The following is a 24,977-nucleotide window of genomic DNA, read 5'->3' on the forward strand; positions in this document are numbered from 1 at the left end:
ACAGACTCCTATGTGTGTAATTTGGTTGGCCCTAACAAAAGGTATTATGTGGATTGCCGTCCAATGTGCACAGCACTGCATAGGTCTCCAAATGCTGTAGTATCTGGCAGGCAAAGGGGCTTGCTCTATTGCCTTTGCTTGCTATTATCCCCTACCTTGCATATGTGTTGTCTAGGACTGCCAACCTCCAGATGGGACCTGGAGATCCCCTGGGATTACAACTGATCTCCAGACAACAGAGATTAGTTCTCCTAGGGGAAATGGCTGCTTTGGAGGGTGGACTCTATGGCATCCTACCCCAATGAAGTCCCTGCCCTCCCCAAAACCCCACTCTCCCCAGGCTTCACCCGCAAACTTTCCAGGGATTTCGCAACCAAGTGTTGTCCCATCATCTCTGCCTCCCCTGGTATGTGGAATAGAAATTCACTCAAAAAATATTTAAAAAGCTTTTTATTTAAAAGGCTTACCGTATTGGTCTAAATCCAGATGGGCGGCTTTGTTGGTCTGAAAAAGTAGAACACAGTTTGAGTCCAGTGGGACTTTTAAGACCAGCAAAGTTTTATTCAAGGTATGAGCTTTTGTGTGCATGCACAGGTCCTCAGATACATTGAAATGGAAGTTCAGTCCATACCTATAGGCAGAAGGTGAACAGCAAATTAGCATGCAACATAATGAAGATGTTTTAACAAATGCAAAGACCGAACAGGAATAACAAGCTAAGTTTATATGGTCACCATTTGTTTGGATTTAATTATGGGGGAACACAGAGAAGCAAATAAATATGTCAAAATAGGAAACTGATGTGTAAACGTATCCTTAACTGTGTAATGCTAAGAGTAAGTAACTGAGTGTCAGCTATGCTGCCATGATGCTTATGGGCAAGAGTGCATCTGCTTGACCTGTGTACCAACTGCTGTGGCATTCCTTTATTATCTCTGAACTTGTAAGCTGTCTGTGTAGTGTCTTCCCATCAATTACCCGTGGGATTCGTTTCGATTCCAAGCTTTGGCTTTAACGGCCTGGGGCCCCATTCTCCCGCACGCGGGAGTCAGGCCGATTGGCCTAGGGGTGGGGTGCATACGAATACCCTATATCCCATTATGCTTGTAGGAACGTAGCCATTCCTAACAGTGACGATGTTACTGCCTCTATAGCTCTTACAATAAGGTATAACCTTATGATAAGTGTGTACTCCTTTCTTTGGCTGTGGAACCTGACACTGAGATCCATTCGCTTCATTCGTCTCCTCTCAAGTATGGAGGTAATAGCATCCTTTTCTTTGAGGTGTTGTGAATGGTTGTGCAGTGTTATGTCTCCTCTGTCACCAGATAAGAGAAATACATTCCAATATTCATTGCGTTACGTTCCAATCACTATTCCAAACTACTAGATGGCAGAAGACAGGAAGGCCTGGCGTGATCTAGTCCATGGGGTCGCGAAGAGTCGGACTCGACTGTGCGACTGAACAACAACAAAAATAGCCCTTCTTGGTGAAAATACACATGTAAGGACTGAATAAGTTTAGCATATGTAGTGAGATAAGAAACCAATATCCCTGTTAAGTCCTGGGGGGTTGTTTTGGGTGTTGTAATAGCTTGTAATTCAGCAATTTCCCTTTCCAGTCTGTTCCTGAAGTTCCTTTGCAATAAAACAGCTACTTTGAGGTCACCCACTGAATGTCCTGGAAGGCTGAAGTGTTCTCCTACAGGTTTCTCAGTCTTGTGATTCTTAATGTCAGATTTGTGTAAATTTATTATCTCTTGGTATAGGTTTTGCCCTGTTTGCCCTGTGTAGAGAACTGAAGGGCATTGTTGGCATTTAATGGCATATACAATATTAGAAGATGAGCATGTGAATAAGCCTGAAATGGTTTTAGTTGATGCTATTAGGTCCAGTGATTGTGTTGTCTGAGTGTATGTGGCAGCACAGTTGGCATTTGGGTTTATTGCAAGCTCTGGTACCAGTGTCCATGTTCAAATTAGATGATGCATTATTGTGGGTGAGGAGTTGTTTGAGATTGGGGGGCTGTCTGTGCACCAGGAAAAGTTTGCCCCCCAGTACTTGTGAAAGAGAACTGTAGTTATCCAATAGAGGTTGTAAGTAGCTAATGAAGCGTTGAACTGCTTTGAGTTGAGACCTGTATGTGACCACGAGTGGTGTTCTGTTATTGTCTTTTTTGGGGGCTGTCTTGCAACAGGTTTTCTCTGGTACCATTCTGCTTTTTTATATACAAAGTTTCCATATCCATGGTGGCTAAAATAGTATTTTTTGGATGGCTGTTCAAAGATTGTATTTATTTTCTGAGGAAAATACAATGAACACCCACCCACGCTGTACACTACAGCTGCATCTGCTCCAAACCTAAAGACTGAGATTCTCACCTGAGGGATCTACAACAAACCTTTTTGGAACTAAAGTATCCACCTAATGAAGTCCGGAAACAGATTAACAAAGCCAGAATGATATGTCTAAAAATGGTTTTTGTTGAGAAATAAACAGTTGTTGGAGCTAGAAGGTCATGATTTGAAATTTGAGTGGCACCCTCATCTGTGGTATGATAAAGTAAAAGTTAATGTTGATTTTAAAAATCATTATATTAGACGTGCCTTTCTGAGAATATGGCATAAATATAAGCCTAGGCTATGACAAAAAAAACACCTTTGTGATTTTTAATACAGGAAAATGCAATCATTCCAACAACTACAACACTATAATTCCCTCTTTGGCTTCCTGTATGATATATACAGTATTAACAAAAAATGCACTGAAGATGTAGGGGTGTGTGTGTGCCAGAAGGTAGCCTCGCCCAGTACCCTGGCACCGGCCCTGCTGACATCACACCCACTCCCTGTGTCCCTGACCCCAGCCCTCTCTCTGGTTGCAAGGCTCTGCTTGGCAATCCTAACCAGACATATTTAGATAACAATTGGATTACTCCAACACTGAAATCCTATGAAGATTTATCTAGAAGTAAATCCCGCTATATTCAGCGAAGCTTACTCCCAGGTAAGAAAGCATAGGATTGCAGCTTAATTTTGATTTCTTTAATGTAGATGCAAAGGAAACAGAATGATTGTATAAGTGTAGAATATATTAAAAGTGTTCTACAGTAGAGATGTATTGAGTTAACTTATACAAAACAGTTTGTACATAAATCTAGGCTTTTACTATGCCTAGAAATGTATCAATCTGACCTCATACAGATGGCTGAACTATGGAGGGCTCTGTTGCTTTCTAGAGTGGCCAAGGGACTATTTTCAGAAAGTTAAAATAGATTTCAGCCCAAATAAAAACAGATTTACATTTTTTTCAGTACTTGAGTGCTGTCAGTATAAAATTGGCTCCTGAGGTAAATAAGGGAAAGCAAAACAGCGGGAAAATGGAGCATAACTCTAACATGTTGTTAATAAATATTTATAGTGAATATAGTGTTGAAATTATCTCTGAGGAATGTAGTTTTCACTTTCTGTTCCTCAGGCATTTATAATGCAGTCCGGCAGTGGAAACATAACCGTTGTGAGCTGAAGCACCCATACTCTGGGTGTCTTTTACAATCATGTTAGTTTTCTGAGAATCCTGGGGGAGGGGGTGGGTGTTGTTTTTTGTTTTTTTGCATTCCTTGCTCAATATAATGGTCATTGAGGTCTAATCCCATTGCTGCTTCTGTAGGACTCCACCATGCTTCTCAAAAGTAAAAACTGAGTGTGGTTGGGACATTATTATCAAACTGATTCTGTGGTAAACTACATTTTTTTTTTAAAAAAAATGATAATGTTATAGAGAGTGCTGAAATACTTCTGGAAATCTTGTTCTTATGTATAAGCATCAGTAGCAGCTCAGTAAGGGATTTGGGTCACCAGTGCCCCTGAACTCTGTTCCTGCCTGGAGCAACCAACGTCCCTCCCCTCCTTTTACTCCAGGCAGCTTTAAACATAGAATGGCAAGCAGTGCAATGCAATATCCTGAATTCTCACACAATTCTTTTAGCAATATTTCAAGAAGCCGTACTGGGGTTGCCAACCTCCAGGTGGGCCCTGGGCGATTCCTGGAATTACAACTGGTCTCCAGATTACAGAGATCATCTGTCCCCCAGGATAAAATGGATGCTTTGGAGGATGGAGTCTATGGCATTATAGCCTGAAGGTTCCTCTCCTCTCCAGGTCCTGCCCTCTCCAGGTTCCTCCCCCAAATCTCCAGGTATTTCTCAACCCAAAGTTGGCAGCTGTAGCATGTGCAGCTTTCTGGGTTATATTTAAAGATGCTTGGGGGAGTAAGGAGGAAAGAAGTGTTGGTGGCTCAAGGTCAAGGGTGGGAGATGAGGAAAACAAGGCAGCAATGAGCAGTGCTAGGCAACGCTGTTAGTGGAAGCTGCCATGTCCCAAAAAATCCACTGGCCTATAAGGTGACTGCCTCACCTCATTCTTGAGTAGGGATGGTCATGAATTGGCTGATGAACTAAAGTTCATGATGAATTTTGGGCAGTTCATGGTTCGTGCACTGAAGTTCATAGCAGGTCAATCAGCATGAATTTTCAAGCAGTTAGTGGAGTTTCATGGTGGTTCATGAACGAATACATTTCCAGACAGACTGTCTCTGCTCAAGCAAAATGTTTACCAAAGTTCAAAGCAACCGGGGGGGGGGATTCTCCAGTCTTGGAAACACTCTTCTCAGTTTCAAGCTAATCTTGTCAGTTTTAAGAGGGTTTCCCCTCCCTTTGCCCACATCCCTTTGTGTTCTCTTCCCATTTTTTTGCACAGAGCTTGTAAAATTCCCCTCCGGGCATGGATTTGTTGTGACACTGTGCTTTGAGAACAGTCCTTTAAAGCTTGCAGTGCCAGTGGCAATGGGTTCTGCTGGAAATTCTGCACACTGTGACTGGTCATGCTGGGCTTGCAAAATCCACCCCTACTTGAATTTCTTGTGACACTGTGCTCTGAGATTAGTCTTTTTAAGCTTGCATTGCCACAGTGACACTGGGTTCTGCTGGACTTCTGTAGTGGTTGTGCTGGCTTGCAACCTCTCCTTGTTTGGATTGTGATTCTGTGTTTCACATGAGTCCTATTGAGCTGGCATTGCCACAATGGTACTGGGTTCTGCTGGGCAATAGTACATTGCAAGCTGGCTGGTGGGCTGGCAACTTCCCCTTGCTTAAAGTGTGATTCTATGCTAGACTTCAGTCCTGTTGAGCTGGTATTGCCACAATGGTACTGGATTCTGCTGGGCACTCTTTGATTACCCTGGTACTGCTGGACACTTTGTACATTGCACTGGATCTGCTGGGCTTGCAAAAATGCCCCCACCACCTGCAGTTTCTACTGCAGAGATTTTCTGACTTGACCTTTGTCCTGTTTAGTTTGCACTGTCACAGTGGCAGTGGTTCAGCTGGGCAGGCCCCTGTTCCACAAATGTGTGGTCTGAGTGCCTTTGCCCAAAAAAGACACTCAGGCGAAATCCAGGTGACTGGGATAAAAATATAATTTATTGCAATAAAAGCAGAGCAGAGCAAGAAGGCACAGGTCGATTTGTGTAGATAAGAATGGAATGTGGTAAAGATGCTCCCTTCCCAGATGCCTGCACTGCTGGGCTGGGATAGCAACTTGTTATCAATCAAGCCTGACTGTATCCCAGCAACAAGTGAGGAATGTAACTTTGGCAAGTCTGTGTTGTATCTCTAGACCTGTGTCTCACACACCCCACCTTCATTTTCTACACAGAGATTCTCTAGGACTTTGATTCTGTTCTGCTGGGGTTCTATTGCCCTTGCTTTTTTTGTTGTTGTGGGTTTTTTTCTCCATTGGAAACAATGGAGGAAGGGGTCCCCTTCTTTGGGAGGGGTTATAACTTGAACCCCGTAAATCTAATCCTCACCAAACTTGGAGGGCAAGTAGAGGAGAGTCAGCCAGAGATCCCATGTGAGTTTGCTGTCTCTAGCACACCAGGGAGGGACATTGTATTGCATCACAAACCTTACAAACTGAACCAGTTTATTTAGCTCCTAAAAATCTGTGATGATTTGTGGTTCGCAAACCAGGCACACCACGACCTATGAACCAAACCATTGTTTCCCAGTTTGTGCCCATCCCTATTCTTGAGCCAACTCTGAACAGAATCATTTCACACATTAGATTCTACGACATACTAGAAATAAGGTAATACAGTGGTATGGACACATCTCCTCTCACCATAGGAATTGTGATTACCTAATGCATAGGTAGAGACAGGGCTATTTTGGGGCAGGAACGCATAGGAACGGAGTTCCGTCTGGCTCCCATGTTGGCCACGCCCAGCAGGAACCTCATTAGCATAATAGGCCACACCGAACAGCAGAAACTCATTAGGATTGGCTACATTAAGGGTGTGTGGCCTAACATGCAAAGGAGTTCCTGCTACAAAAAAAGCCCTGGGTTTTGACAACAAACAAGGTAAACAGAATAAGAAGCAAAAGGTGGGTGTGGCTGGATGAATCTGGTAACATGGGGGTGCGTCCTACTGTGCTAATGAGCTGTGCTGTCATGGGTGTGGCCCAATATGCTAATGGGTTCCTGCTGTTGGGTATGGCCTATTATGCTAATGAGTTCCTGCTGGGCTTTTTCTACAAAAAAAGCCCTGGGTAGAGATATCAAAAGTAACCATACAACCACATCAAAAGTAACTATACTAATTTTAATGAATGATTTGAGTTTGAATGATATATTGAGGTGTGTGCACATATCTGTGTTTAGGTTATACACATATGTTCAAGCCATACTGGCTGTGGAGAAACACCATTTTATGAGCAGGATGTAAGTTGGTGTGGGCTGGATAGGAGGGGACCATCAAACTTGAGTTAGGCTTTGACCTAGTCTCCTCCTCATTCCCCCCCCCCATCTCCAACCAGTAGTCAGAGGGCATCTCCCTAGAGAGGACAGGAACTCCATCAAGGCTGTGAGGAGATCTGCCCCAGAATGCTGCAGGAGGGAGAGCCACTTCCTGGGCGGGAAGTGCTGTTGGATAGTGGAGCTTTTGGGCAGGAAACCAGTCTATCAGAATTGAGGTCAGTCTGTCAGAAGTCTGAAGCCAGTCAGGCTGTTGGCTGGAGTCTGCAGGAGGCAGAGGCCATGTTGGGAGTTGTACTAATCTAACCTTCTCCAGTGGAAACAAGTAATGTGCCTGCCCTGCAGACCATCTAGACAGGGTATGTGTAGAGAAGGGAGAGATGGAGCGATTTTGTCATGTTTATTTTGATTCTTCAGTTCACTGTTAGTATGCCTGAATATAGTTGAGTGGTTTCAAAATAAATAATTTTACTCTTGTCATTGAGAAGTCCCTCTGTACTGCATAGTTCCCCCAGCCGCTTGGACATGCTAGGAGTGGGTTGGGGACTCCCTAAGAAGGAAAAAAAGGGTAAAACAGCCATTTGCCAACTCTCCAGGGGAGCCTTGAAGATTTCCAGGAAGCCCCAAGGTGGGTTCCTAGCAACATACCCAGAGAATCCCAAAGAAAAAGAAATGCAAGAAAGCAAAGTGGCTGTCTGATGAGGCTTTGCAAATAGCAGAGGAAAGAAGGAAAGCGAAAGGCAAAGGCGAAAAGGAAAGATTTACCCAACTGAATGCAGATTTCCAGAGAACAGCAAGGAGAGATAAGGAGGCCTTCCTGAATGAACAGTGCAAAGTAATAGAAGAAAACAATAGAATGGGAAGGACTAGAGATCTCTTCAAGAAAATTGGAGAAATCAAGGGAGCGTTCCATGCAAAGATGGCCATGATAAAGGACAAAAACGGTAGGGACCTAACAGAAGCAGAAGAGATTAGGAAAAGATGGCAAGAATACACAGAAGAACTATACAAGAAAGACCTCAATGTCCTTGACAAACACGACGGTATAATCACTGACCTTGAGCCAGACATCCTGGAATGTGAAGTTAAATGGGCCTTAGAAAGCATTACTAACAACAAAGCTAGTGGAGGTGATGGTATTCCAGCTGAACTATTCAAAGTCTTAAAAGATGATGCTGTTAAAGTGCTGCACTCAATTTGCCAGCAAATTTGGAAAACGCAACAGTGGCTACAGGATTGGAAAAATTCAGTATACATTCCAATCACAAAGAAGGGCAATGCCAAGGAATGCTCAAACTATCGCACAATTGCACTCATATCACACGCTAGCAAGGTCATGCTCAAGATCCTACAAGCTAGGCTTCAACAGTACGTGGATAGAGAACTACCAGAAGTACAAGCTGGGTTTCGAAGAGGTAGAGGAACGAGAGATCATATTGCCAACATTCGCTGGATTATGGAGAAAGCAAGAGAGTACCAGAAAAATATCTACTTCTGCTTCATTGACTATGCTAAAGCCTTTGACTGTGTGGATCACAACAAACTATGGCAGGTCCTTAAAGAGATGGGAGTACCAGACCACCTCACATGTCTCTTGAGAAACCTGTATAAGGGCCAAGAAGCGACAGTTAGAACCGGATACGGAACAACTGATTGGTTCAGCATAGGAAAAGGAGTACGACAAGGATGTATACTGTCACCTTGCTTATTTAATATATATGCAGAGTACATCATGCGAAATGCTGGCCTGGATGAATCACAAGCGGGAATTAAGATTGCTGGGGAAAAGATCAACAACCTCAGATATGCAGATGATACCACTCTAATGGCTGAAAGTGAAAAGGATCTAAAGAGCCTCTTGCTCAGAGTAAAAGAGGAGAGCGCAAAAGTGGGCTTGAAGCTCAACATCAAAAAAACTAAGATCATGGCATCCGGCCCCATCACTCCTTGGCAAATAGAAGGGGAAGCTGTGGAAGTAGTGACAGACTTCACGTTCCTGGGATCCCAGATCACCGCAGACTGTGACTGCAGCCATGAAATTAAAAGACGCCTGCTCCTTGGGAGGAAAGCGATGGCGAACCTAAACAGCATGATAAAAAGTAGAGACATCACCCTGCCAACAAAAGTCCGCATGGTCAAAGCAATGGTATTCCCAGTAGTCATGTATGGCTGCGAGAGTTGGACTATAAGGAAGGCCGAGCGCCGAAGAATAGATCCTTTTGAATTATGGTGCGGGAGAAGACTCTTGAGAGTCCCTTGGACTGCAAGAAGATCAAATCAGTCAATCCTAAAAGAAATCAATCCTGACTGTTCCCTGGAAGGCCAGATAATGAAACTGAAGCTCAAATACTTTGGCCACCAAATGAGAAGGGAGCAATCACTGGAGAAGACCCTGATGCTGGGAAAGATTGAAGGTCAAAGAAGACGGGGACGGCAAAGGATGAGATGGTTAGACAGTGTCATAGATGGAACGAACATGAAATTGAGCAAACTTCAAAGGACGGCGGAAGACAGGAGGGCCTGGCGGGATCTGGTCCATGGGGTCGCGAAGAGTCGGACTCGACTGTGCGACTGAACAACAACAATAAATGCATAGGTCTCCTGCCAACCTAGCAGTTCGAAAGCAAGAAATTGCAAGTAGATAAATAGGTACCACTTCAGTGAGAAGGTAACACCATTCTATGCACCTTGGTGTTTAGTCATGCCAGTCACATGACCACGGACATGTCTTTGGACAGTGCTAGCTTTTCGGCTTTGAAACAGAGATGAGCACCGCAACCCTAGAGTCAGATTTGACTGGCTTTCGAGCAAGGGAACCTTTACCTTTTAATGCATAGGTAGAGATATCAAAAGTAACATACAACTATATCAAAAGTAACTATACTAATTTTAATGAATGATTCGCGTTTGAATGATATATTGAGGTGTGTGCATATATCTGTGTTTAGGTTATACACATATGTTCAAGCCATACTGGCCATCTCCAGATGACATCTGCATGCATAAAGAGGAAGTGGAAATGAGCACTGTGACGTCTCCTTAATGTGGAGATTATTTTTCTTTTAAAACACACTCTGTTCACATAAATTTAGTAGATTACTGCTGCCAGAAGGAATTAAAAATTCCAAATCTCTCTATTATGGTAGAATGACCCTGTGTATGGGCACTTCAGAGGACTATGTGGCCCTGTGGAAGGACTGTTCTGACTGCTGGGATTAGTTTAAACAAGTAATGTATTTATAAAAGAACAAAATAGGTTTCTTGGTATTTTTTAACTGTCGTTGAAGAAAGGAACTTATATAACTGATAAAGCTGGGTGCCACACACTGTCTCTCAAAACACCAAAACTCAACTCTGACAGTCTTAGCCACACAGGCTAAATTCTGCCTCGCTTAGCCACACAGGCTAAACTCTGCCTCTCTTAGCCACACAGGCTAAACAGTTTGTCTTAACCACATAGGACTCAAACTGCTTCTTCTGCCATACAGGCTAAAAACAACCACACTCCACACTCGTCTCACCAAAAAAAGACATCCCTCCTCCCACACTCTCAGTCATCAGCCAGTCACATCACACTCATCTCCCTCTATCACTCTCCTTACATTACTGCAGTCAAACTAAACATTTAAAGAACCACACACACCAAAACATGAAATAATTACAAGCACATTGGCCCTGCCACTGCCTCAGCACCATCACCAGACTGTGATCATTGTACTAGCTCCTGCTCTTCCTCAGAATGCTTTATTTGAAAGTGCAGACATCATCTGAAGAAGGCTACTGTATGTAGGATATTTCCATAGCAATAAACATATTGGCTGCCCACTTTTATCATTCCAGTGGTTGTATGATACCAAGTAGACATTAAATTTTCTTTTTTCTTTTTTTAAGCCCCCGGAGGGGATTTTTTTTATTATTATTTTTTCCACTACAAAAAAACTACCACAGAAAAAAGGGAGGGGGAAAACTACATATATAGGAGAAAGTAAAGAACCCACTACTAACTAAAAACCCAAGAGAGGAGATCCTCCAACTAGCTTAGATACATCGAGTCTTCTCATCGTTGATCCCTTTATAAACTGAGTCAAACACTTATAGCCATTTTCTCTTAAAGTTTACATTTAACTGTCTAGTAACGGTACCCCAATCATCCCAAAACCCAAAATTTTCAAAGGCACAATTCAGAGTCCTTCAGCCTTTACTTCTTCTTTTCCCTTCTCTTCCGCAACTTATAGGGGCTTGGGGCTGCCGCCCGTTGCTCAGACAGAGAGTCCTCTCTGGAAGAACCAGTTTTCAGCTCGCCACTGGACTTGCTGTCCTCTTCTTTTTTCCCGTCCTTTGACCTTCCCAGCTGAACCTTTAGGAATTCTTGAGCTTTCAGAACAGAGTCAATCTTTTCTTTTTTATCTTTGATCTTCTGGAAATAGCCTTCTGGAAATAGCCATTTATATCCAATTGAGTTTGTTTGAAAAAAAAGCACAAGTTCTTTATATTTCTTTCTGTGTTGTCTTACTTCAAATGGAATATCCTTTAACGTTCTGATGGTGTTTTCCCCTGCTTTCAGGGGTGTTCCAGAAACCGCTTTCAGGATAGAATCCCTGACATGCCTCTTCGAGAATCTTACTACAATTTCCCTAGGCAGGTTATTTTTCTTTATATATCCTATGATCTGTAAACCACATCCATATCATCGAGCAGCGATTCTGCCTTCATTTCTGATACTGGGGCTAGTAGTTCACTCATCAGTTCTTTAAGGTTCTCTCCTCTGTTCTCTGGCACACCCTGGAAGCGCAGGACCATGTTAGCCTTATCCATTTGAACTTGCAGCATTTGGTCTTGAAAGAAGTTTGTTTCTTTTCCAGCTTTTGTACTTTCTTCTTCACTTTCTGGGTAGTTGCAGCCACTTCCTTTACCTTCTCGGCATCTTGCTTCATTATTTGTATTAAATCGTTTATTTGTGTTTGTTGTGCAGTAATGCCTTGTGTAACCACAGACATCTGTTCTTTGAAGTTATTCAGCTGTTCCAGTAGAGGGCGCATGTAGTCCGCTACAGCCTTTGCCGTCTCACTGGTAGTTTCCGGTTTTGGGCTCTCCGGTTTCGCTTTCAAAAGTCTTTCTTTGTCCCTCTTCCCTGCCATCTTCATCGTTTGTTTACTTTCGCAAACTTTTCAAAAGTCTCTGAATGTGTGCTTGACTGCTTGAACTCGCTCTGGTAAGTACTTCTAGGCAGTTGCCCTCGCGCTTTCTTCTGCTCCCCCCCTCAATCGCTCATAAATTCATGCGCATGGGAGGCGTCCCTCCCCTGCTCGTTTTTTCTCCTGTTCAGTGGGGTGGGGTGGGGAGCTATCTTTTTCTCTTTAAACGCTAAGGGGTTGACTCACATTTATAATCGGTCGTTCGACCTCGCTTTTATTTCATTTCTGCCGCATGATCTCCTGCGCTCGGCCCGGTCAGCGTCACTAAGCCCATTCGGTCTCACAGCATGGAGAACCGTCGGAACGAAGAGGCGCCTCAATTCTCAGGCATTCCGCCCTCGAAGTGGCAACCTCTTTAAAGTTCCATGGCCAGGGTCCCTTCGCCGGGCCCCTGGGGGGGGAGGTTGTGAGCCTGCACACCTCCTTCTTCGGCTGGAGCGCAGCTTCACCCCCGGGAGGTCCGGGAGGTCCGGAAGGTGAGTCTGCTAGCGCGCCGCCATAAACCGGAAGTCGACATTAAATTTTCATCCATGTCTCATTTCATTTCATTTGTTCTTCTTGTGTATACATTTCCTTTCATTATTAATATAGTATATTATGCCATTTAAATAATACTCTATCCATCTACTCTATTCACTAATATTGCACATCACCATCTACCCTATAATATTGCACATCACCCCTAACCCTAATATATGCTATACTGAGAGGTGACTGATGAGACCTGCTGTTACTGTGCTGACCAGTTCCCTCTATACAAATACTCTCCTCGGGGGGTTTCTTTTCACTGTAAGCTCTGTTGAAGACCACTGCTAAGTGTATTTGATTCTTAGTTAAGAGTCAGGTACCAAGGCTTGTTCACTTCAAAACAGAACAGTACTTTATTTTCAGAACACACAACAGGGGGATGGAAGATATGTACACAGGATAGTTTGTTTCCTTTCAGGCTATAACTTTTGACTTGGCTTTCACTTAGGCTGTATGCTTGTTACTTTCAGTTTCACACAGATGTTCCTCAGTCCACTAAACATCCTTATACTCTCCAGTATTGCTTTGTGGTTAACCTTTGGCTTTAGCTATCTGGCCCCTTTTTAGTCCAACTGGCCACCAGCCAGCTTTCCAGACTCCTGCCAAACTGATCCTTAGCCCTCTCTTAACTACATCTACCAGTTCCTTTAGGAGCAATGTATCTGGTGTTTGTGACCACTGATGTGTTAAACGTTCACCATTCTGTTCACTGTCCTCTTTCCTCTAGAGCTGTGGTAGGCAAACTGCGGCTCTAGAGCCACATGCGACTCTTTGGCCCCTTGAGTGTGGTTCTTCCGCCGTAGGCGCTGACGGCCTATTCCCTCCATTGTTCTCTATGGTGGAAAAAAAGTAACTTTTTTCCCACCATAGAGAACAATAGAGGGGATGGGGCAACCTGTTTGGGGGCTTGTAAAATTAGACCCCCTGGTTCAATGTTCCTGAAACATGGTGAGTATCTTGGGGAGAGGCTCCAGAGGCTACCCTGCGATTCTGGAGCCTCTCCCTCAAACCCCCTCCTCTCCAGCCTCCAGAATATACCTTATGTTTTCACCATTGACTTCAATGGCCCATAGGATATAATGAAGCCGAACTGCGGGAAGCCCCAGCAGCCCTTGGAGCAGTCATGGGAGGCGGATTGGCAAAAAGCAAAACCAAAAGCACAGGAACTCGAGAGAACTCCAGGAATGGAGCCGGTTCCTCTTCCACAGCCCAAAATGTGACCCACGAACCCTGAGCTTGCTTTTTCTCATTTGCGAGTCTGGCCTCCGCACTCCTTTAACGAGGCAGCCCTGAAGCTTGGGGTGGTGGTAGTTTCTTTGCACACAGCTTGTGCAGCTGGCTGAGTGCCTCTTCTACTTGCCCACCTCTCGCCTCTGCACCTCATCTTCTGCCAGGCATGGAGGAGCCCAGCTCACCCAGGCTTCTTGCCTCCTGCTGCCTTGGCCCTCTGGTGGACGGGTGAGTCCCCAAAGTTTGACTCTTCCTCTACAAGTCTCTGGTGCTGGAGGTATTCGCCTCCTTCCCTCCTGCCTGCTATGGCTGCATAATTGTGAGAGATTTCTTAACATAGTGTTCCTGCCAGGGAAGCTGGGGACCCTGCCCATGAGTCTCCATTTCATCCTCACAACAACCCTGTGGGGTAGGTTAGGGAGAGAAGGGGAGATTTTGCCCAAGGTCACTCAGCCAGCAGAGTGAGAATACAAACCTGGGTCTCCCCACATCAATCTGCAACTCTGACCACTGTGCAGTGCTGCCTCTACTGATCTGTAATGTTCCAGAGGTGTTGTAATGTAATACTCAGTTTCTCAAATGAGTGTATGCCTGTCTGTTGGTCCACTTAGGAGTCTTGATCGTGGTTGTGTCGTGGTTTGGTGTAGTGGTTAAGTGTGCGGAGTCTAATCTGGGAGAACCGGGTTTGGTTCCCCACTCCTCCACTTGCACCTGCTGATGTGACCTTGGTTGATATTTGGCTCTCTTGACTGAGTTTGCCCACCACTGCTCTAGAGGGACTCAGTACAACAGAATATTCAGCTCCAGTTCTCTGCTCAAACTGTTATCAGGCTGTTCACACAGAGCTACAGAAGTCTGCTCCCTCCATAGAGCTCCTCAGCAAGTTGACCGCTCTCTGCTAACTCCACTGATCAACTTTCCAACTGCTTCTCCCAACTGCCAGCCCCAAACTGTCAGTTTTTGCCTGTTAAGTGTCCATCACTGAGTGTTCTGAGCCAAATGGCCCCCTCCTCACTCAGTCATGTGACTCAGCAGTGTTCCTTGTTTACATTCTGCTGGTCCTAGATCTTTAATTCCGTCACAACCCCTATTATCTGTCCTGTATTTTTAAATAGAGACTTCTGGATAGGAACTGAGATGCTTCTAAATTTGGCCTAGCACTTTGCTGGCATGATGTAAATTGGTAGTAGTAGTAGTAGTAGTAGTAGTAGTAGTAGTAGTAGTAGTAGTAGTAGTAGTAGTAGTAGTAGTAGTAGTAGTAGTAGTAGTAGTAGTAGTAGAAGAAGAAGAAGAAGAAGAAGAAGAAGAAGAAGAAGAAGAAGAAGAAGAAGTTTCATTTCATGTAGTAACTGACTTGAGTAATTAGATTCGTTGACTTAAAGTGGATCTGACTTAAAGTGACTGTAAGCATTTGGAAGTTGTTAGTCATATAGAAAGTGTTGGAAATATGTGTGTTGCAAGGTCTAAAATTCAGTCATTATAGGGTTAATGTGTGTTTACCTTGTGTGCTATTGTTTAGACTGATCTGGAAGGAAACCTGGCACAGAGCCAATGGGAAGAAAGCCCAGGAAATCTGAAGCCTATTTACTAACAATCATTGTTTAATACATTCAGGTGATTTCCGTCTAGGGTCAAGAAGAAGAAGAATCTCCATTGTTGTTGTAGACTTAAGTGGACCTAACCCCCCTGGGTTGAGATCTCCAGCTCAGAACATACTCAGATCTGCTCCAAATGCAAATCTTCCAGCTGTATATCTTTATCAATTTATCGCTCCAAATTTGTGCAGAGCCATCTCCTTGGCCAGATTTAATGTCCTTCCTTCTGCTCTTCTCTCTGGCAGATTCCAGGGGATCCCCTACTCCAGCATGTGTTGTCCTTGTAAGAAGGACTGTGTTGAAACTGTCCCCCATGTTCTCCTTCAATGTCCCTTTTATCTGGTGCCCCGCCAGGATCTTCTGTATCCTATATTACCTCAATTCTCAGAGATTCCTGACGATTTTAAGGTTCTGTTTTTGCTTGATAATCAAGTTACGCAAATAACCAAAATAGTAGCAAGGTTTCTTCTTAGTGCTATGGCTATACGTTCTGATAAGTAACCATTAAGTTTTTCTGGTTTCATGCTGTTTTTCTGCACCGTAGCTCCACTTTTACCCTATATGGATTTGTATTTTCCAATCTATATTTAATCTGATCTCCTATTGTATGTGTATACGTATGTCAATAAAGGCTTGTCAAATGAATGACTCACATCTGCAGCTGATCCAGAAGATCTCCTTGGATCACTCACTTTGAAGTGGAGGAGAGAAATTGATTTCATTATCTTGTGGATGTTAGTGGAGACTCAGAAGTTGTTGATACTGATGAGAGACAAGTTTATCAAACTTGCAATGGCTCTTGTAGTCATCGGAATTGCTTGTATGCATGGCATTTGAAGTTTGTGCATCATGGGATGCAGAGTGTTGAAAAGTTGTTAAAGGAATGTGGAATTTCTGCTGTAAGTTGTGACAAGGCAAAGGAGATATGTGACACATGTCTCAAAGCAAAGGGAACTGCACCGAAGTACACTGGCAAGTCTACTACTCACCATGAGAAGTTCCTAGAGGCTGTGTATAGTGATCTTGTTGGCCCACTAATGTCATTGTGTGGCAGGAACAAATACTTTGTGACTTTTACCGAAAGCAAAATAAAATATACTTTTGTGTATATGATGAAGAGCAAGGATGAGATGCTCAATAAATTCAAATGCTATGTGGCCACAATTAAAAAACAAGTTTGGCCAAGCACCCCAAAGCTTGTGCACCAATGGTGGTGGTGAATATTGCAATGCAGAATTTAAAAGATTTCTAGAACTTGAAGGGATTGAGCACAAAGTGTCTACCCAACACTCGTGTCAACACAATGGCTCTTCTGAAAACCTGAACAGAACAATCCAGGACATGTGTAGGGCTATGCTAATACATTCTGGTCTACCAAATACCCTATGGGGTGAGGCTGTCAACACAGCAGTGTATTTACACAATACAGTACCTCCAAAGGTAACTGGAACCACTCCATTTGAGGCCTGGTTTGGAAAGTGGCCTGGACTAAAGCACATCAAAGCTTTTGGTTCCAAAGGGTATGCTCACATACCAAAGGAAAAAAGGGGAAAACTTGACCCCAGAGCTGAAATTGGACTTGTAGTAGGGTATCGGTCAAAAAGAATACAGGATATACAACCCCCAAAATCACACAGTTGGGGAACGAAATGTTGTATATGTAGATGAGAGCAATTTGCCTTGTGCTTCCAATGTAACTGATCCAAAGAGTTCTGAGACTGCTCCTGGAGAGTTGGTTGCATGGTTACGTGTGGTGACCACCAGGGAACCAGCAGGTCTACCTTCTGAAGAAACTACCAGAACAGAAGGGGAAGCAGGAACCACACCAGAGGAGGCAGCAGAACCCACAACAGAACCCACAACCAGTGTGAGACGATCAGAAAGAAGTACTAAAGGGCAACCACCACAGAAATATGGATTCTTTGAAACTGTACAATCTGCAAAAGAACCTAAGAATGGGAAAGAAGTATGCAACTTACCTTTGAGTGAAAGCGACAGATGGATTGAAGCAACGGAACAGGAAATACTATCCATATATGAGAAAGAAGCATGGACTCTTACAAAGTTACCTCCAGACAGAAAGCTGTTAGATGCAAATGGGTATTCAAAATCAAATATTAAGAAAATAGGACTGTAGAACTATACAAAGCACACCTAGTAGCCAAAGGCTATTCACAAGAATATGGGACTGAGTACTTTGAAACTTTTGCTCCAGTTATCAATCAAGCAATGTTCAGAACACTTCTTGGTGTCGTTGCATCAAGAGACAGGATTATTGCAGAAGCAAGGCTTTGAGCAAGGGAAAGCTGAACCTTGCCTATACAGTAGAATTAAAAATGGACAATACCTGTATGTTCTTGTTTATGTTGACAACTTGATTGTGTCTTGTCAAAACAGAGAGAATATTAAAGAGATAGTTGATGTTCTGAACAAGGAAGTAGAAGTCAAACGGCTTGGAGACAGAAAACACTACCTCAGAATACAAGTTGAAAGACTCGAGGATGGAACCTTGAGTGCAGAAAAGGGCAACTAGAATGGGCAACTAGAATGATAAAAGGGTTGGAACACTTTCCCTATGAAGAAAGGTTAAAGCGTTTGGGGCTCTTTAGCTTGGAGAAACGACGACTGAGGGGTGTCATGATCAGGGTTTATAAGATTATGCATGGGATAGAGCAAGTAGAGAAAGAAGTACTTTTCTCCCTTTCTCATAATACAAGAACTCATGTGCACTCAATGAAATTGCTGAGCAGTCGGGTGTTAGAACAGATAAAAAGAAGTACTTCTTCACCCAAAGAGTGATTAACACATGGAATTCACTGCCACAGGAGATGATAGCAGCTACAAGCATGGACAGCTTCAAGAGGGAATTAGATAAATATATGGAGCAGAGGTCCATCAGTGGCTATTAGCCACAATGTATAGATGGAAACTCTCAGTCTAGGGCAAGTGATGCTTGGAGCACTTGGTGCTTGGAGGGGGCAACAGTGGGAGGTCTTCTAGTGTCGTGGCCCCACTGGTGGACCTCCTGATGACACCTGGTATTTTTGGCCATTGTGTGACAGAGTGTTGGACTGCATGGGCCATTGGCCTGATCCAACATTGGCTTCTCTTATGTTTTTATGTAACCTGGCTCAGAGCCAATGAGGAGAGAGCCTGGGAAAACTGAAGCCTATTTACTAACAATCATTGGTTAATGCATTCAGGTGATTTCCTTCTAGGGGTCAAAAAGAAGAATCTCCACTGTTGTTGTAGACCATGTGGTCAAAGTATAAAGATGTAGTCTTAGTTGTCTTTGTTGTTTTGTAGACTTCCTGTGAACCCTTCCCTTATAAATAAAGATTTTTACATAGAAGAAAATGCCTGCTCTCCAGTGGAGCAAAGATCCATTGCAATCTCTGAATATTTAACTATTTTGCTAATTTTTCCAACAGAAAGAAGCTGCCTTACCTGCATGCAGTGTTATCACAGTTATACCTGTTTATTGAACAACTGTAAGGGGTAGTAAGATTGAGCTGAATTCTGTTCAGCAACAAAGGAAGGGCCAAATTATACATTATATTTTTAAATAAGTGGGTTCCAGGTTTCCCAGACCTGACTTGACTTTACCAACAGCTAAACAGCAATTTCAGGGAACATCATTTTCAGGGAACATAATTTTTAAAGCCTGCAGGCACCTCATTTGCTTTGGGACTGCAGCATGGGGGAAGGGGCTCATAAGAACATAAGAGACACCAATGTTGAATCAGGCCAAAGGCCCATCCAGTCCAACACTCTGTCACACAGTAGCCAGAAATACCAGTGCCATCAGGAGGTCCACCAGTGGGGCCAGGACATTAGAAGCCCACCCCCTGCAGCATTACAAACATAATGTGTAGTTTTGCCCCCAGAGTCTTGTAGAATTAGATTTTCCCATCTCCCCCTTTCTTCAGCTGTTGATTATGAGCTTCAAAATGAAATGCTGAGGGTTGGAGGCCCCATGTGGTTAAAAAGCCACAGAACATGAATGACTGTATTGAGGAGGGCAAAGTGAACCATTGGCTTCCCCTCTTCAAATAGAAACCTGTGCTGCATGGTTTTCATCCTAGCAGACCCCTCCTGCCTAAGTCTTGGCATCCCCTTTTTTAGACTCACAGATGGCTGGTGGAGAAGGGGATGATGGGAAAAATCCATTTGTGCCAGTAATTTTAGCTGGCATAGCATGAAATGCAGTCCATTAAGCTTGATATATTGCCAGAGGCTACCAGTGAGCACGTTTCTGTACAGCTTAATTCATAGCACTGTAAGCTTTTAAGGATATATTAGGGTTTCCATCCGAGTCTCAACATGAAAAGTGCTTATGTCAGTGATTTACTCCCTGCCAAAAATGAAGCTGTTCTCTGCTTACGTTATTAATTCATATCATTCATAAAGTGTTCAGTCTCTGGACGCCACCCCCTCCAAGCCCACAACAACAATATCTCATTAAAATTAAGAGCAAAACCTTCTACATAATAAATGGCCTTTCAAAAGTAATCATATTGGGAGGAAAGATTGGCATTTATCTTGGGAAAGGAGGATGCACAGCAAACTCAGTTGCTGATCTAATATACAAAGTCCCAGATCACTTTTTTTTAAAAAAAAACAACAACCCACCATTGCATGTGACTCTGAATGCCTGTGCATGCACTGGAGCTTTACCACCAGCAGCTTTTTGCAGTGCCAGGGTGGTCTTAGCGATTCTGGCATCCTGGGCAGAAGTCAAAGATGGGTCTTCTTATGCTTCCTTTGCCCCCCCCCCCCTGCTGTACAAAAGTCAGAGATGGGTCTTCCTATGCCTCCTTTATTTATTTATTTATTTATTTATTTAACATTTGGTTTATATACTGCTCAGACCTGAAGGTCTCAGAGCGGTTTACAGGTATGGTGCAAGTGCAAGTTACTCCTATACTATGGCCACATATATTGCAGGGGGTGGGGCAGCCTACCGGCACCCGAGTGGTGGGATAGTTGTTCCCTGGCTCTCTTCCTCCGGCGGTCCACTGGGGTCGGCGTCCCATTCTTTAAGGCCAGTCTTCTCGGCTTCGGCGATCTTCTGGTGCACGGCTCGTAGCAGCCCCGGCCCGGCTATGTCCACATCCGGCTCCGCCGCGCCTATGCTGCTCACGTCACCCCCCCCAACTGAGTATCAGTAGCACATGCCAACACTGAGGGTGGAGAGTGGAGTGCTTTCATCCTTCCCTTCCCTTCCCTATCTCTCTCTGCCAGAGCCCAGTCCTACCACCCAGCTGTTTGTATCACCTCACCGCCTTGCCTTTTCCTGCTGTAGAGGGCAGTCAGAGCCCTCTACATCCAACATATTGCTTGTTTCTCCCTACTGCTGCCAGGTGCCTCACAGTGATGATACGGACAGCAACCAAAGGCCTCTCCCACTGCCCATCTGACTCTCTACCCATTGTCACAGCAAACAGGCATCATCAAGCAGTATAAGCAGTTGTGGGGGGGGTTGTTGCAGGGGATCCCCCATTTTCCACTGCCTGCTGCCCAAAGGGCTAGGAGGGCACAGTGTAGTGGCATGGTGGGAGGGTGAAGTTGCACTGTAGCACTGGTGGCTAAGGTGGCAGGGCCCCCACCACCCCCTCCAATTTGGAACTCAGGGCAGCTGCCTCACTTACCCCTGAATTAGCCCTGAATTTCATCAGTGGCTTGTTGTGCAGAGCTTGAGGACAGGTTGAGGACATGGTATCTTTCATATCTCTATAGAGTTCACCCCAGGGCCCTCTAGAGTGGGGTTCTCAATTAAAGTATCTTCTGTAGTTTTAGTATGGCAGGTCAAAAGTCTATTAAGAATATAGGAGTATCTTCAATAAAGCATTTCTAGAATAAGTTTTTGTAATATAGTTTTCAAAATGCTGTACCACATAGCAGTACAAAACACAGTCAAAATCCATGGGAAGTGTTTTTCATGACTGTGGACCATCTTCCTCCTTGAAGTGGGATTACCACCATCCCTCCAAATTTTCTGAAAGTGGCCAAATGTATTTCTTTCTTTCTTTTTTGGAGAGTATACAACAGAGACTACAGGGGCGAGGGGAAAGCATATGGTTGTAACTAATGTTTTGATGTGTCTTCATAGTTTAAATGTGAAATATCGGTATGATCCTATATTCAAATAGTCAAGTCTGGCCCAGATACTTTAATCTGCAAATCGGGGTCATCTTGACAGAAGACAGATTTTTCTCCAAATATGGGGGATCATGGAGATTTACAGAAAAATCTTTAAAAGCTGGAAAAAATGGAGAGGGGTGTAAAAGGCAGTGGGGGGGCAGATCCCTTTCCAGGGCTTTTTTGGCCTTTGGGGGTGGAATCATTGGGTCAGATCTGGAAGCAACCACTGGGTGGCTTGATACCATGCAATTTACATGACTAACCCAGACTGGCTGCCGTCTACTGATCAACAGCAGCCACCCCATAAAAGCCAGCGTGGTGTAGTGATTACAGTTTTAGATTAGGACTTTAAATTTCCATTCTTCCATGAAAACTTACTGGGTGACCTAGTGCCAATTAGACATGCTCAGACTAATTTACCTCAGAAGCAGAGGCAGATTGTTCATTAAGAGCACCAGGATGCCTCTGAGTGGACTGAGGGCCTCCCCCCGACCTTAGCGTGGCCAGCCCTGTAACAGAAGAGCTGAGCTGGCCTGCCCAAATCCTGTGCAGAAGAAGTGGCACTCACCCCTCCTGAGGTGAACCAAGGAAATGACTCCCAGCGTACAGGAACCTTGCAGAAGGCATGATGAAGGAGGGAGGGAGTGACTGGCTCAGCCCACAGGAAGCGAGGAAAGCAGTGGCACCTGACTGGGCACAGTGCAAGGCAAGGCCGGTGGTGGTGCCCTGCATCAAGTGAGGCAGGCAGCAGTGTCCGGCTCAACCCCATGCAAGGTGAAGTAGACAGTGACTCTTGGCCTGGTCCACAGATAGTGGCACCCAGCTTGGTCAAGCCCTATGCGAAGCAAGGCAAACAGTGGTGCCCAGCTCGGCTTGGCCAAGCCGCACACAGGGAGGCAGACAGTGGCACCTGGCCAAACACTTAATGAGGTAAGGGCAAATGTTAGTGCCTGGCCCACGCAAGTTGATGGAGGCAGCATCCAGTCAGGGCCGGCTCTCCCATTCGGCCAACTAGGCACTCGCCTAGAGCGGGAGGCCCTGGATGGGGTGGTGGACTCTGGATGGGGGCGCCAAAGTTCGCCTCCCCCCGCCAAAAGCCAGCGCTGATCCCCGAGGCTCCCCTCCATGTCCCTCCACGTCCTCCCCACCTGCCCAGACCCTCTCCAGCAACCCATGGTCGGTGGGGAAAGGCGCCGGCAGAGCGGGCGCATGAAGAGGGGAGCCCACGCCAGGGCCACGCTTGCCGCCACCTGCCGGGGGAGCCAAGGCCACCGGAGCTGCTGCAGGCGCCACCAGGCAGGAGGTAAGCGTGCCCTGCTGCCGGCACCTGAGTCAGCCAGCCCTCCACCCTGGGACCGCATGGCCCTTTACCCCCTCACCCCCCTCCCTCCTCCCGCCATGGGCATTCGGTGGGCAGCGGCGGCGGCAGCTAAATAGTGCTGCCAAGAGGGGGTAAAGGGTCACGTGATCCCGGGGCGCGCCGAGGCGGAGGGCTGGCTGGCTGGCTGAGGCGCCGGCAGAAAGAAAGTGCCACGGCCTCAAGTTTGTGCACTGGGGGGGGGGAGGATTGTGTGAATCAGACAGACAGCCCTCCGCCTCAGCACGCCCTGGGACCACACAGCACTTTACCCCCTCTTGGCAGCACTCTTTAGCTGCCGCCGCTGCTGCCACCCAAGTGCCCACGGCAGAAGGAGGTAGGTGGGGGAGGGGGTAATATCCTTCCAAGTGCATTGATGTTTAGAGTTGTACTGAAAGCCCACTTAGATTTCCATGCGTTTTTACATCTGCCCTTTTCTGATCTCACATCTATGCTTTTAATTATGACAAATTACAGTGTTCAAATGACTTTGTTCAAACTTTGTTCTCAAAATTGCCCATACTTCAGGAGCTATTATTGTTAGTAACTCAGACTCAAAACACTTACAAAGAGAGCCAGTTTGGTGTAGTGGCTAGGAGTGTGGACTCTAATCTGGGAGAATTGGTGCGGCCGCTTGGCTTAGGATCACGCTGCAAAGCCCAGCAGACCCAGCTTTTTCTCCAGGTAGGCTCACCAGCTGGGTTGGGAAATACCTGAAGATTTTTGGGGTGGAGCCTGAGTGGTGGGTGTTGCCTTCTGACATCCTTCTGGTGATGTCAAGGGGTGTGGTATATGCAAATAAGATATGCTAATGAGTTATGCTAATGAGCTCCTGCACCTCTTTTTCTACGAAATGACCCCTGGTTCTAACCATAGAGTTACTGGTGATTCCTAGAGCTACCTGGAACTGTCAAAGGGTAGCTCTAGAAATCACCAGGAACTGTATGGTAAAACTGGAAGTTGTTGTTTTGTTTGGCATTCCCCTAGTAATTGTTATTGGTCTCCCTCCCTGGATGCATTTGTTTAAATAATTTATGTATGCTTATATTTTAAATGCTGTTTTAATGTTGAAATGTGTCAATGTTATGATATTTGCCACCTTGGGGACCCTATTTGGATGGAAAAGCAGAACAGAAATGTTTTAAATAAATAAATTCTAAATAAATAAATAATAAAGAACTCCCCAAAGAACTGAAAAGTTAAGGATAATCACCCAAGTATTTATTCATATTTATGATGTTAAGATGGCTACCAGTGCAGACATGGCCTGCATTTGATGCATTAAAAAAGACCCAGTATAAAAATATAGTCTCTGTTTGCTTTTAAAAAATATGACTTTAATATTTTGGAAAGACCAGAAAACTCTTATTGAGATATGTATAAAATAGCCAAGAGACACTATGCAGTCCTTTGAAAATGTTCATCAGTAACCTTTGCGTTTCATTTTTCTCTTTCAGGGTCTCCATATAGAGACAAGATAACTATAGCAATTCTTCACTTGCAAGAGGAAGGCAAGTTGCACATGATGAAGGAGAAATGGTGGCGAGGTAATGGTTGTCCAGAAGAAGAAAGTAAAGATGCCAGTGCCCTGGGAGTACAGAATATTGGTGGCATCTTCATAGTTCTGGCAGCAGGATTGGTACTTTCCGTCTTTGTGGCAGTGGGAGAATTTTTGTACAAATCCAAAAAAAATGCTCAGTTGGAAAAGGTAAATATTGTCCTTTCTGCATTTAACTTTGCAACTATAATCTTAGCTTATTGGGCAACCATCTGAAAAGCCATTCTGACGTCTTTCACAGTGTAGCTCAAGTCACTAGTTCATAGTGAATGAGCACTACAGCATTCATCTTTATAGCTTTTAATTTGTCTTTAATATTTTTAATTTGTAGCCAGCTTTCAGGACAAGTGACTATTTCTCCTCTTACGCAAACTTGAAAAAAGACACCGTTTTACTCTTGGAAGTTCACTGCAGTTAATGTTATGGATGAAGAAGAAAGCAAATCTGTAATGGGAAACAAAATTAACCTTCTACAGATAGATCTGGGTTTTTAAGTGGCAGAACACTGTATCAGTCCAGAGTCAGAAGTCTAGAAAACTTCTTTCTATATGACCT

The 24,977-nt window shown here is 44.5% G+C and overlaps 1 protein-coding gene across 2 annotated transcripts in view; it reads left to right on the top strand.

Moving 5' to 3' along the window:
- Nucleotides 1–24,977, top strand: part of GRIK2 (glutamate receptor, ionotropic, kainate 2) — a 918,110-nt gene that overhangs the window by 874,826 nt on the left and 18,307 nt on the right. For both annotated transcript variants that reach the window (XM_015418620.1, XM_015418619.1), the window contains exon 15: nt 24,322–24,572. In XM_015418620.1, the coding sequence (XP_015274106.1) occupies nt 24,322–24,572 (251 nt within the window). The remainder of the gene's footprint in view (nt 1–24,321; nt 24,573–24,977) is intronic.

This window comes from Gekko japonicus, unplaced genomic scaffold, assembly GCF_001447785.1.
Source record: "Gekko japonicus isolate JY-2015 unplaced genomic scaffold, Gekko_japonicus_V1.1 scaffold464, whole genome shotgun sequence".
Lineage (NCBI taxonomy): Eukaryota > Metazoa > Chordata > Lepidosauria > Squamata > Gekkonidae > Gekko > Gekko japonicus.